Source organism: Musa acuminata, chromosome BXJ3-9 (genome assembly GCF_036884655.1).
Source record: "Musa acuminata AAA Group cultivar baxijiao chromosome BXJ3-9, Cavendish_Baxijiao_AAA, whole genome shotgun sequence".
Classification (NCBI taxonomy): Eukaryota; Viridiplantae; Streptophyta; class Magnoliopsida; order Zingiberales; family Musaceae; genus Musa; species Musa acuminata.
The window spans coordinates 48032625-48046162 of record NC_088357.1 but is presented as its reverse complement, the minus strand read 5'-3'; the positions used below and the strand labels follow the sequence as shown (position 1 = coordinate 48046162).

Here is a 13538-nt window from a genome sequence, read left to right as displayed (position 1 = left end):
CTGGTCAAAGCATGCATTGCCACATATTCTTCCTATTTCTTGATGTGTTTTATATGACAATTAATTTAAATTTAATCTGATCGAGATTACATGAGAGTAATCGCTGAGATCAGATACAGTGCAGCAACAGAGATTTTGCTGTCTCCAGAAGAACATGTTGTCTGTCCACCTTTTGGTTCATAATATGAAGCATTGGGGAATCTGGTATTGATCATGAACTAGAAAATTTTCATCCTGAAAAATATTTCTCTAAATAATTGACTGCAACAGGAATACTTTTGTGCAATCAACCTTGATTACAAAGAACCAACCCTATTAGAAAAAAAAAAAAATCTTGCTTGATCAGCCACTGAATTCTTCTGCCTTTCATTTGGAGCTAAAAATGAAGATAGGAAATTTATCTTTTTCTCTGCTCCACATAACCATTAGTTTCCCAAACAAGAAGTATCATAACAAGTTTACGACTTCTCCTTATCCCTTTTTCCCTCAGTTTAATCAACATGAGTAAACAAATCAAACAGCCGAAAACGGCACAACAAGAAGAACTTTAGCACAAGTCTGACAAGCTTAACTTACCAATATATGTACATAACATCCATACATTCTCAATTTACATGGTAGAATGAAATCCCAAAACAATCTATACAAGCTTCCATGATGATATTACCAAGCACAACACACAAATTGTGTATCACCTAGTACCCTAGCAGTTTTGTGGCCACATCGATCAATATCTTGATGATCGAGTGCAACATACAAATGATCAAATGCCTGCAAATCGTATGTCGATGACTTATTTTCTTCCGACATGAGAAGTTCTTACATTGGTTTTCCATCAAATTTGGCACCGTCTTATATCTTAAAAGCCTTTTGAATTTCTCCCACCACTCGGTTTGCGATGTCAGGACTGAACATCCTTGGCAAGTTTGCAGCAAGATCGATCTCGATGGTCTTGTTCTTAATCAAACCATCTCTTCTCAGCAAATCGGCCCTCTCGGTCTCTCCCAGCTGTTTACTGCTGCTTGCACATGTATCCAACCAAATTCGAACAATCTCCTTGCAGATGGCGTCCAGCCGACCTCGCATTATGTCTTCCATCACGCCTTGTCCATCTTCTCCGCAATTGATGCAAACCGCAATAGCTGTTGGTGACAGGACGCTGCGAATGTAAAGAGAGGATGAGCAGTAAGGTTGCACCTGTGGAAGTTTCGCAAGTTCTTGCCTCGGCTTGTCCAAATTGGTTTGCTGGTAAAACTCATCAAGGTAATCGGGGTGGAGGACAAGGTCTTTGCGGGGCAGCAAATCTGTGAAGAGGATGAGGGAGGATGGGCTGCTTTGTATGAATTCCATTAGAAGGTGAGGAGCATCTGTGGCGGCATCAAGGAAGGCGAATAAAGTGGTTATGTTGAGAGCACCTGTGGGGAGTTCACAGTGCAGCCATGATTCCAGAATGAAGTCAACCTGAATTAGAAGCAAAGGCAGAGTGACCATATCAGAAATTGGACTTTTATATCAGAAAATGTCAAGAAAAATCATCTCAATGTTCACTATCATGTTTAGATTTCTATATCGAGAATGACATGGTGATCTTCTCCTTATTTAGATAATATTCGCACCTGATCGAACACAACACCTGAAACTGGAAGTGATTGAGAATGTCATTGCATCTAAAAATACTAAGTCAGTAGATGAGACATGATCTAATTTATGTAACCCATCGCATGAACTTGAATTAATTAACCGAATAACTTCATATTCAGAATAGAAATGAACAAAATGTTCAGAGCATGAAGCAAAACAGATCATCTGCAAGTCTGCCTGACTACAAAATACTGTTGGTATATGTGAGATTCTAGTCTACTGATAACCTTATTCAACACAAATCACATTGCTGTGGCCTCAGATTCAATCTAGAATCACTTTTTTCCATGAAAGGAGTGATCTTTGTGGTAATACATGTCTCAGTTCGTTTGCTGATTGATAGCTTTTGCTGTGAGAGAGAGATCCTGCTTTTATCATCCATAAACTAAATCAGACAACATTTTTTATTTGATAGCGTTTTTCTCACATCTGCAAGTAGTTCTATTTGTCTCTGCGTTGATTAATCTCAATATTTCAGCTAAATCATCGTCACAGGGCATCAGAGACTGTCTTCTAGTTGAGCGAGAATCTAAGATTATATGGCAATAGCCGTTCCATTAGTTACAGAGAAGGGGGCGACGGGTGCGTACGGGGGAATCGCGGCCGCCGGATCGGATGTCGAGGGCGCCGCGGGAAGCGCCGGAGGGGCTGTGGAAGGAGAGGACGTCGGGGGGGACGGCGGAGGGGAGGAGGTGGGGCCCCAGCCGGTCCTCGACCGCGGAGCGGAGATCCAGCATCAGGTCCCGGTGCGACGGCGGGAGGTAGGGGAACTCCGCCACGGGCGACGGCGGGCCGGACATCGATGCCCGGATCCGGTACGGCCGCCTCTTGCTGCCGGCGATCGCAGCAGAAGAGCACGGACGAGGAGGAGGACGGCGAAACGAGAGCAAGCGGAACGGCGAAGGGAGGAACGAGGAGGAGGACACTGAGGGCATTTCACTCGGATTCCGCTTGGATACGGCTGCGCCGCATACGTGTTATCTTGTAGCCGGTAGATTTGCCTTCTCTTGGTTAACGCAGCTTTAGAAAGGCCCACTTAGATCCAAGATTAGATTCCATGAGCGGTGGCTGACGAGATCAACGCACATAACTGCGCAAAACTGCAAGTCCCGACGACAGCAGAGTGAGGGTGGAGTCAAGAGTATTTCCATCTTGCATCACTCGTACCCTTCTTTTGTTCTTCTTGTTCCCCTCGGATCCTTGGTGGAAGAAACCAATTACGGGGATGGCAGTGCAGAATGCAAATGGAATCCCTCGACTCAATCAACGCGGCTGCGGTCGGAGGGAACATGTCGGCCTGTGGATATTCCCTCTCCATGAGTTCTTTGTTGTCTGCTGCTCTCCATGTCCACAATTGTTATCCTTGTTTCACCTGCTCGTTTCACTCCACAAGTGGTCTTATATAGAACTGCACGCAACACTGTAAGTTGCAGGAAGATGAAAGAAGTAAAGGACAGGTCCTTCTTCAAGAAAAAGGCTCTACGATTAAAGATCTATACATGCTCTGGCAGCAGCAGCACCACCTTGTGACATGTCCTCCGCAAGAGAGGCAGCGATGAGATAAACAACAGAGTCGCTTTCTGAACTCATTCTTGCTTCTCACCTTTCTGAAGCATCACATCATATACTTTTATATGATCCATGCATGAGCATTCCGATAGGAATCTGTTCTTGGTGAATTGTAGTTTATGAGTTCGACGATATTCCATAGTATTCCTACTCAGCTGTCATATACATGTAGAAAACGACGGATTGCTGCTGATGCTTTCATCATGTCTGAGTTCTCGAGACCAAGGTGGAGGATGAGGAGCAGCCTTGTCTCAGTATCATTCCGCCGATGCTAATAACATACTACAAGTTGGCAATCATTGGTCGCTGTGAATGTGTCAAGTGCATGCATTCTGAGAGGAATCAGCCCAAGAAAAAGAGTGTTATGGTCAGATAAAATGGAGATTTATGACAGAGAAGACATATGGACAAAATGATATCTTATTGACAGAATAAAAGTGTTCCATTCTTTGTTGCAAGTATGTGCTCATTTCTCATTATAAAGCCTTCCTACTGCATTGGGACTGTGCAAGCTTCATCAGATAAGAACTCTTTTGTTCTTCATACCTTCCCTTCTTCTGCTTTGCTTTACCTCGAATCGTCTCCTCTGCAGCACCGTTTGACGGGGCTCCAAGTCTAACCCTTCTTCTCTCTCGTCCTCCACAGTTGCAGGAGAAGTAATGGACGTGGACTGCCTGAGCTGTGTTAAAGAAGCCGAAGTGGATCTGATGACGATGACGACGGAGATGGAGAACCTGAGTGAACTATCCAAATCACCACTTCATGTCTCTCCGGCTTTCTGCACACATGTAGCCTCCTCTTTGCTCGTCGGCGCAACATCTTCCTTACCTTTCGGTGATCCCCAGGAGCCAGCGGAGGCCGGGGGTGACGGGCAGCCCGCGGTGGATGCCATGAGAGAGATGATATTTCTCGTCGCGGCGATGCAACCCATTCACGTCAACAGGGAGCTGCTGAATCCGCCAAAGCGGCGGAATGTGAGGGTCTCGAAGGACCCCCAGAGCGTGGCGGCCAGGCACCGGAGGGAGAGGATAAGCAGGAGGATCAGGATGCTGCAGCAACTCGTCCCGGGGGGGACCAAGATGGACACGGCGTCGATGCTTGACGAGGCCATCCACTACGTGAAGTTCCTGAAGCGCCAGGTGCAGTTCCTGGAGCGGGCAGCCAGCTCCGCCGTAAACGGGCTATCCACTACCGGTGCTGCCATCACCACCACCACCACCACCGGTTTCTCTGCAGTTGGCACAGGATTCATGGATGGAAGCTACTTGTGGTTCGAGAAAGGGTACGAGGGTGGGATGGGGAGTTCATCACGAACAACAATGTCTCATATGCATGTCGAGCGGAAATGAAATGGATATACGATACTCACTAGTAGAGGAAACTTGATGACATTTTAGGTTTGAAGGAGAGAACTCGTCAAGCTTAATTACTTTCTACTTTTATCGTTAATCTATCACTCCGTATTATAAGATAGATCATCATATTATTATTTAGAGAAGAATGACCAACTATCATGATGGGCTCCATGATATGAATTTTAGGTGATACGCATAAAATCCTACTCCTCGATCCATGCATCACCCTTCAACTATATATAAAGGATCTTCGACTCTCCAACATTATCGCCATCATCGATTGAGGTATTATTGTTCACGTTGCTTCAATATCTTCGAACTAAGTGCGTTATTGAATGCGATTGAAAAATTATTTATATACCTTTGATTAGAGAGTTCATACTCTAACTCTAGTGTTAATGCTCTTAATTAGTCTTCCAAGCTTGATCCAATTCATAAGTCATAATTTTGTAAAGTTCAAAAAAATGCAAATGAGAGAGAGAAAAAGGGAAAGAATGAGAGGGTAGAAAGGGTTTTAAATTCGACTTAAACGGTGAAATAGATCATTTGAATTCAACAAATCCCGGTCATTGATCGACATATATCCCGTGATACAAGGTCTCTTATTACGGAATGCTCGATACAAGATGGTCCACATGTCAGTCCCCTATCGGATTAGCACGTATCACCGTTATAAGTCGACACAATGAACTAGGCTAAAGATTACTTTATCGGAGGAAATCACCCGTCCAAAGATGATGAATCCGATAGACTCCATCCGAATCAACACAAATAACCAAAGTCTACCGATGTTAAAAGTATTTATACAAAATCTAAAAATTTACTCTTAAGTATTTATACAAAATCTAAAAAAAAACTTCAAAAATTAAAAAAAAAAGGATATTTGGATCAATTTCCATAGTTGGTGGATTATCTGAAGTTATATTTCCATACATGCAAAATAAAGAATCAAAATGCCGCAAAAACAAAGTATTGTTGACATGAGAATCGAACCTACTCATCACTTCACTTATATAAACCACTATAGTGTGTTACACCAATTCATTATGCCAATGTGTCTCAGCTCATCATGAAGAACACAAGAGCTGCTCAACCACATTCAATCACAAGTAGTAGTATGTGGGCCCATCTCAAGAATGGTGGGCCCTACTGTGTCTCACGACTCAACCTTCTACGGAACCCAACTCAACCTTTTAATATGACCGACCATCCATCCATCAAAACAGTGCCCAGTCATGCTTATGGGTGGTCACATGCATAACATAGATCATAGCCATTAATCAATCCAACAAGCAATACAACACGAATCAGTGATCGGCTACTGTGCATCTCAAAAGCATCTGAAGTGAACTTTTGTCTAAATCGTGCTTCTTCCTAAATATGACATCATGTTGGTGTATGTTTCCCAACACCTCATTATTATGCTGTACAATCTTCTTCTTCACCTTCCACAATATCTATCTGTTGACAGTATGTATGTCTCGTGCTTCAACACTTTTTGTCTGCTATCTCGGTCCTGACACCTCCTGCGACGACAAGTACGAGAGCAGCGGCGACGGTGTCGCGGATCCTCTCCTCCTGTTCGGATCCCGGGATCCTCCTCCGTACAAGCTAAGATAGTTGAGGGACTTCAACGTCGGGTCGCAGACCGGCGTCGTCCCCTCCAGCATCGCCGCCACGGCCATCATGCTCGGCCTGGACGCCGGCTCTTCGTGTAGGCAGCATAATGCTACCTTCACCACCGTCTCCACCTCCGGCCCGGTCGCCCTCCCTTCTAGCCTCGGGTCGGCCAACGCATCGTACGTTCCCCTCTCATGCATCTCCAACGCCACCATCGGAAAGTACGGCACCGGCCTGGACGAGCCGGAAGAAGCGGTCGACCCGGTCCACTCCGGTCCGCTCTCCTCCGTCCGGTTCTTCCTCCCGCGCACGATCTCCAGCAGTACCATTCCGAAGCTGTACACGTCCGTCTTGTCGGAGATGGCGGAGTTGGTCAGCCATTCCGGCGCAAGGTAGCCTCTCGTCCCCCTCATCGTGGTGAAGAACCCGGACTGCTCCCGGCTCATCAGCTTCGCCAGTCCGAAGTCCGCCATCTTCACTTGGTTGTGATCGTGGAGTAGGATGTTCTCCGGCTTCACGTCGCAGTGGATGATCCTGTGCTCGCAGCCGGCGTGGAGGTAGGCGAGCCCCCGCGCCGCCCCGATGGCGATGTCGAGCCTCTCCCGCCACTCGAGCACCGGGCCGTGGCCAAAGAGCGCGCGGTCGAGCGAGCCGCGGTTCATGTACTCGTAGACGAGCAGCCGCCTCGGCCCCTGGGCGCAGAAGCCACGGAGCCGCACGAGGTTGACGTGGTGGATGTTGCCGATGACGGCGATCTCCGTGCAGAATTCTCTCTTCCCCTGCACGCTGACGGCGTCGATCCTCTTCACGGCGACGAGGGACTTGTCCGGGAGCTGTCCCTTGTACACGGAGCCGAACCCCCCGGAGCCGATCCGCGTCTGGAAGTTGTCGGTGGCGGTCTCGAGCTCGGCGTAGGTGTACCTTGTGGGCAGGCCGGTGATCGTGATCTCCTCCTCCTTATCGTCGTCCTCCTCCTCGGAAAATTCTGGGGCCATTGGCCACCTCAACCCGCTTGTCATCGACTTGATCCTCGTCATGCCTCCCGTTCGGCGTGTGCTCCTCCTCCACGTTGTGAAGTACATGAAGGAAAGGCAGATCACCAGTAGAAATGTAGCCGTAGATGGTAGCAGGATGATGACGAAACGGACCGAAGAGGAGAATTTGTTCGAAGGAGAAGGTGGTGATGGGCGGTTGAGAGTCTTGATGTAGCCGGCAGCCAGGTTGTCGCCTCCGTCATCCACGATAAAGAGAGAGCCTATCTGGCGTTCGAGGAGATAGCATGACTTCGATGAGTTCTTGTAGAAGAAACCAAGACAGGAGCAGTTCCCAGAACAGAGATGTTGGCACGCCGAAATGTTAGCTCCGGAAGCGACCGGCATCGAGAACTTGGTCCCGAAGTAGCCGATTCGGCTTCCCAGGCTCATATACGTGGCCGACGTCCCACCATCGCCTTCAGCGTTGTCGCGGCACGAGGCGTTTGCCAAAACGGAGCCGTCCGCCGGGGAGCAACCGCCGGCGGGCGACGCCCCCAACGGGGGCGGGCAGCTGCATTTGGAGCTGTTGGCGCCCGGAGCGCAGAGGCCCAGCGAGCCGCACGCTGAAGGGAGGTCGCAGTCGTTGCTTGGCACCACGAAATCGGTGTCGAAGACCACCGCCGACAGGGACTCGTTCGGCGAGAAGCTCAGGATCCGGAACCGGCCAGAGGGGTCCAGCTTCGCGATGTGGAACTCGTCAGGGAACGACGAAGTCGGCGGAGGGAAGATCATCCTGAAGACGGCGGTTTTACGATCGCCGGCGAGGAGGTAAAGGCCCGTGGCGTTGACGGCCATGTAGCTTACCTTGAAGTTGGAATCTTTGGTGGCGCGGAGGTCGGTGGAGAGGGACCAGTAAACCAGCGAGGTCGGGGTCCATTGGAGGAGGGAGTCAGCGGGGGTGACGAGGAGGCGGTAGTCGCCGGGGGCGGGGTCGCTGTTGGAAATAGCGGAGGAGAGGGAGGCAGAGGCGGGGAGGAGCTGATCCGGGAGGAGGGTATCGGTGGGGTGGTCGAAGGAGGACCAGAGAGAGGCGTTGGCGGAGTCGAGGAGGCGGAGTTCACCGGAGGGAAGGAGACGGAGGGCGGCGACTGGGGCGGCGAGGGGCGGGGTGGACCAGGCGAGGGAGCCGTCGGGGAGGGAGAGGGCGAGGCTGGCCGAGGTGAGGGCGAGGTTCGCGGAGGGGGGGACAGGGGCGGCGGGGTTGGCGGTCCAGACAACGGCGCCGGAGGGGGCGTGGAGGACGGCGACGTAGTAGCGGGACGGCTGCTTGCCGGGGTTGTGGAAGCCGACGGCGAAGGCGGATGAGGAGAGGAAGACGCCGGAGCTGTCGATGAAGTGGAGGTAAGAGGCGGTGAAGTTGGGGTAGACGAACTCGCGGGCGACGGGGCCAGCGACGGAAAGGAGCGGCGCGAAGGCCAGGAATAGGAGAGAGAAGAGGGAGGAGGAAGCCATGGGATGTGGAGATCGAGAGAGATGAGAGGAGGAGGCCAATAAACGCTGTTGCAGCGACTTCGGACGCGGTGAAGTGGCTTGGGGTCGTTGACCAAGGAGAAGTTGGCGATTGGGAATTGAATGCTGATGTGGACGAGTAGGGTACGGAGGACAAACAAAGCTGCCCGCTAATAATTTAGTCAACGCAGACGTAGTTTGATACAACATGATAATGATCGATCATCGTTATTTAGGCTACTGTGTCATAAACACGATTCCAATCGAGTCAAACCAGCTTACGAGTAAATGGCTTGCTCGAGCTCATTCACGGAAGTCAATTGACTAAGCTCCTAGTTTTAGTAATATTTCATATCGATTAATATCTATCGTATAAATTAACTATTGAGTTAAGTATAAAAACGAAAGGTTCATAGCTCCGTTAGATCTTCTTTACTTTCTGAGATGTCTTACGAATAAAATCATACGAATATACCTATTGCATCAATGATCAATCGATCAAATACTTCATTATCAACTCCATCTTCTCTGCCCAACGAAACGTTGATCACCCAATGTCAGGGCCAATCAATTAAGTTTGTGTGAGAGAAGATAAGCATTCGGGTCAACGCTACAACTATCGGAAAGAGACCCAACCAGAGTTGACCTTGTGGCACTGATGTCACCGGTGGCATCTCTAACATTTATATCCATGCCGGCTGAGATGAGTTGCCAAGCTTTGGATTTTGCTTGGGGAGGTCGAATAAAAAAAAGTAGGCTGCCTGAGTATAATATTTGAGGAGGATGACAAACCTTTTGCCGACACCTCTCCATTCACCATTTAAAATGCTACATAATCGACCATCGACATGTGTTTAGTTATTTATATTATACAATAAATGTACAACCCAAAAATAATTTTGATTAATATATTTAAAAATATATTTTTGTTGGATATCCTCAGATAAAAAAAGACTTATAAAGTAAGACTAAACAAAAGGCAAGATATTATTTTTCATGAATATATATATATATATATATATATATATATATATATAAATTATGAAATCAAATAATAGTAACCCTGCTATTACCATATATTTATATGATTAAGATTTTATATGATACGATACATTATATATTTCATATTTATAGTAACCTGTCACCTCCACACAAGGCCCCACTGTCGATGGCAGCATTGTCGTTGAGGCTGTGTTGGAACCTCTTCGTAGCAACCTCCACTCCCGGTGAAAGGACGGGCACCATCGGTTTTTCCTAGTCTCGATGGTGCCTTCTCCAACACCCGAATCCAACTAAACGAAGAAGTAAAGATTTCTCATTTAGAAGGGGAGAAAGACAACATGATAATCATCATAGAGGTGAAAGTAAGAAGAAACCAACCCTAGCAACAGGCACTACGAAGTCCCTCCCTCCGATCACCCATCGCAAAACCTAAAAAAGGGAACTTACAAAGCAGAAAAATGGAGATGCGGGATATCGAACCTCGTATTTCTCATATGCAAAGCGAGCGCTCTACCGTTTGAGCTACACCCCCCCTTCATATTTCTCAAAGTGAGTGTTCTACCGTTTGAGCTACACCCCCCTTTTTGTGTAATGTTGAGGCCGTGCCGAAACATCTTCGTAGTAACCGATCGCCCACCGCAAAACCCAGAAAAGGGAACTTACAAAGTGGAAAAATAGAGATATGGGGTATCAAACCCTGTACATCTCACATGTAAAGCGGGCGCTCTACCATTTGAGCTACACCCCTCCTTTTGTATAATGTTGAGGCTGTGCTAGAACATCTTTGTAGTAATCGATCGCCCACCGCAAAACCCAAAAAAGGGAACTTATAAAAGTGGTAAAATGGAGATGCGGGGTATCGAACTCCGTACTTTTCGCATGCAAAGCGAACACTCTACCATTTGAGCTACACCCCCCTTCATATTTTTCATATGCAAAGCGAGTGCTCTATTGTTTGAGCTACACCCCCCTTTTTGTGTAATGTTGAGGCCGTGCCGAAACATCTTCGTAGTAACCGATCATCGCCCACCGCAAAACCCAGAAAAGGGAACTTACAAAGTGGAAAAATAGAGATATGGGGTATCAAACCCTATACATCTCACATGTAAAGCGGGCGCTCTACCGTTTGAGCTACACCCCTCCTTTTGTATAATGTTGAGGCTGTGCTAGAACATCTTTGTAGTAATCGATCGCCCACCGCAAAACCCAAAAAAGGGAACTTATAAAGTGGTAAAATGGAGATGCGGGGTATCGAACCCCGTACTTTTCGCATGCAAAGCGAACGCTCTACCATTTGAGCTACACCCCCCCTTCATATTTCTCATATGCAAAGCGAGTGCTCTACTGTTTGAGCTACACCCCCCTTTTTGTGTAATGTTGAGGCCGTGCCGAAACATCTTCGTAGTAACCAATCATCGCCCACCGCAAAATCCAAAAAAGGGAACTTACAAAGTGGAAAAATAGAGATATGGGGTATCAAACCCTGTACATCTCACATGTAAAGCGGGCGCTCTACCGCTTGAGCTACACCCCTCCTTTTGTATAATGTTGAGGCTATGCTAGAACATCTTTGTAGTAATCGATCGCCCACTGCAAAACCCAAAAAAGGAAACTTATAAAGTGGTAAAATGGAGATGCGGGGTATCGAACCCCATACTTTTCGCATGCAATGCGAACGCTCTACCATTTGAACTACACCCCCCTTTTTATATAATATTGAGGCTATGCCAAAACATCTTCATAGTAACCACATCTCGTATACAAAACAGGCGCTCTACCGTTTGAGCTACACCCCCCCTTTTGTATAATGTTGAAGCTGTGCCAAAACGTCTTCGTAGTAACCGATCGCCTACCGCAAAACCCAAAAAAAAGAACTTATAAAGTGGAAAAATGGAGATGCGGGGTATCGAACCTCTCGCATGCAAAACAAACGCTCTATCATTTGAGCTACACCACCAATTTGTATAATGTGTTAAGGGAAATTAATAAAACAAAGTAGCTAAAACGCTTAGAAGGTTTTATGTCTTGCTCAATAGTAGTATGATTCTTTTGTTTTCCTACTCTTAAATTCTTTGGGTCCTTTATACGAGTGATAAATTAGTTTGGGCTTCGGCTTTGAGCCTTTCTCTTTGGCATAGTCTGTCAAATGTCAAATGTAACTGATAAATGTGATTGTATGCCGCAGAAGATCAACCTATGTTGCATCAGAGGATTAAAATATTTCGAGTCATGTAGTTTTAAATTCATCAAGAAAAAGAATTCCTTTAGAGGACCCTGATATCTTAATTTGGACCAATATCCATCCATTAGAGGTAGAATGATATTAGCATCGTAGACAAGTAACAAGATATGAAACTTTTTATTTTTTAGAAAAATATACTTCTTGAAATTTAAAAAATAGACAAAATCAAGCATGCTCGTACTCTGATTAAAATAGGTTTAAAATTTAACTACGTGCCAAGATTGATAATACTTTATAAATTATGAAGAATGTGATCTTGAATTACTTAGTGTCATCGTATTGAGTTATAGTAAGTTCCTTCGTTAACGTGTCGATCAAATATATTTAAATCTGTCTTCAATAATCCAATTACAGTCGGTATACAAATTTTATATTATTTACAATCGTTATTCTTATAAACATTAAACTAAGCTTATTAGATCTTTACCGAACATTCATTTTATTATGTTGTTCTATGGTATTTTCATTAGTCAAGTCTATGGGTCTTTCAATAAGTAATACTAAGTCAAGATTTAACATATTCAGTATGAATATGAGAATATATGGAAGAAAATATCACTATAAAATGATGAACTATTGATATTATCCATATTCCGATATAATGATGAACATATTCAGTATTCATTTTGAAGGATTGATATTATCATTATGATATAGTGTTATTATCTTTAGGTATATAACTCTATACTATAAAGATATCCAAAATAATATCATCAAATCTTATTACATAATTATTTAAAATATATTTTTTGAGATTATCTAAATCTCCTAATTATGTATGTAATTATAAATATTATTTTATAAATATCATTTAAATATTAATTATTTAATATAATTTTATAAATTATTGGTCTAGGTTATTTTGGTCGCTATAAGACCAATATAGTAATATAAAATATAAATATTTTATAAATGATAAAATATTTATTATAATTTATATCATATAAGTTTATCATCCTAGGTCGCTTTGATAGCTATCAACAAGATAAAACTTAGGGGTATAAGTTACAAATAATACTAACTAAGTATCCTTTTAAGTTAACTTATATCAAAATAATTTAATAATAATAAAATAATAACTATGATAATTATTAAGTATTAGTCAGCTTAAAAAAATCATATGATAACTATAATTATAATAAAATAAAAATTATATTTTTATGTGAGAACTAAATATAATTTCATAATCTTAAAGCTATACATGTAAATAACTAAAAAAACCCCCAAAATAATAATTGAGATTTAATTATCACATGCAAAAATGTCATATGAATAGTTTATATTTTTTTTAATTCCGCATGAAACCCTAAATTAAACCAATCAACCCTATTTAATTAGACAAGTCTACGATTGAGTTAACCATTAGTCAAATTAAGTAAAAATAAAATTAATTAAAATAAAAAATATCAAAATTTTGATTTTTTTTTGTATTCAATCAAAACTTAATTGAACAAATCTAAATCGAATCAAGTAGTCAAAATATTGCCATGATCAAATACAATCAAATATTTGATTAAAAATAAATCATATTAATCAATTTTATAATTGAGGATACAAGTCAGAAATTCATAATTTCTTAAGGGTAAAACTATAATTTTATAGGATATATATAGTAGAATTATAGAG

The 13538-nt window shown here is 44.1% G+C and overlaps 3 protein-coding genes and 1 non-coding gene across 4 annotated transcripts; 1 reads left to right on the top strand and 3 right to left on the bottom strand.

The window, feature by feature from the left end:
• Positions 1-546: 546 nt before the first annotated feature.
• On the bottom strand, positions 547-2732 carry LOC135648786 (red chlorophyll catabolite reductase-like). Its single transcript, XM_065166734.1, has 2 exons — positions 2232-2732; positions 547-1461 (listed from the first exon to the last, which is right to left on the bottom strand). The coding sequence occupies exons 1-2, from the start codon at positions 2574-2576 to the stop codon at positions 853-855; spliced, it is 954 nt and encodes a 317-aa protein (XP_065022806.1). The 5' UTR covers positions 2577-2732; the 3' UTR covers positions 547-852.
• Positions 2733-3621: 889 nt separating this feature from the next.
• LOC135649132 (transcription factor HEC2-like) lies at positions 3622-4559 on the top strand. The gene has a single exon (XM_065167241.1). It carries the CDS (start codon positions 3870-3872, stop codon positions 4557-4559), a length of 690 nt encoding a protein of 229 aa, XP_065023313.1. The 5' UTR covers positions 3622-3869.
• A 1347-nt stretch (positions 4560-5906) lies between these two features.
• On the bottom strand, positions 5907-8715 carry LOC135649614 (G-type lectin S-receptor-like serine/threonine-protein kinase At5g35370). The gene has a single exon (XM_065168159.1). It carries the CDS (start codon positions 8669-8671, stop codon positions 6071-6073), a length of 2601 nt encoding a protein of 866 aa, XP_065024231.1. The 5' UTR covers positions 8672-8715; the 3' UTR covers positions 5907-6070.
• Positions 8716-10906: 2191 nt separating this feature from the next.
• On the bottom strand, positions 10907-10979 carry TRNAA-UGC (transfer RNA alanine (anticodon UGC)). Its single transcript has one exon. It is a non-coding gene; the product is annotated as a tRNA-Ala (tRNA).
• Positions 10980-13538: the final 2559 nt, after the last annotated feature.

Bases quoted from the DNA above. Each gene is read 5' to 3' on its own strand.
- LOC135648786 (XM_065166734.1), bottom strand. From the start codon at position 2,576: ATGCCCTCAGTGTCCTCCTCCTCGTTCCTCCCTTCGCCGTTCCGCTTG. The intron at 1,462-2,231 runs GTACGCACCCGT...CTTCTAATTCAG, and splicing joins CCGGCGGCCGCGATTCCCCC to GTTGACTTCATTCTGGAATC.
- LOC135649132 (XM_065167241.1), top strand. From the start codon at position 3,870: ATGGACGTGGACTGCCTGAGCTGTGTTAAAGAAGCCGAAGTGGATCTG.
- LOC135649614 (XM_065168159.1), bottom strand. From the start codon at position 8,671: ATGGCTTCCTCCTCCCTCTTCTCTCTCCTATTCCTGGCCTTCGCGCCG.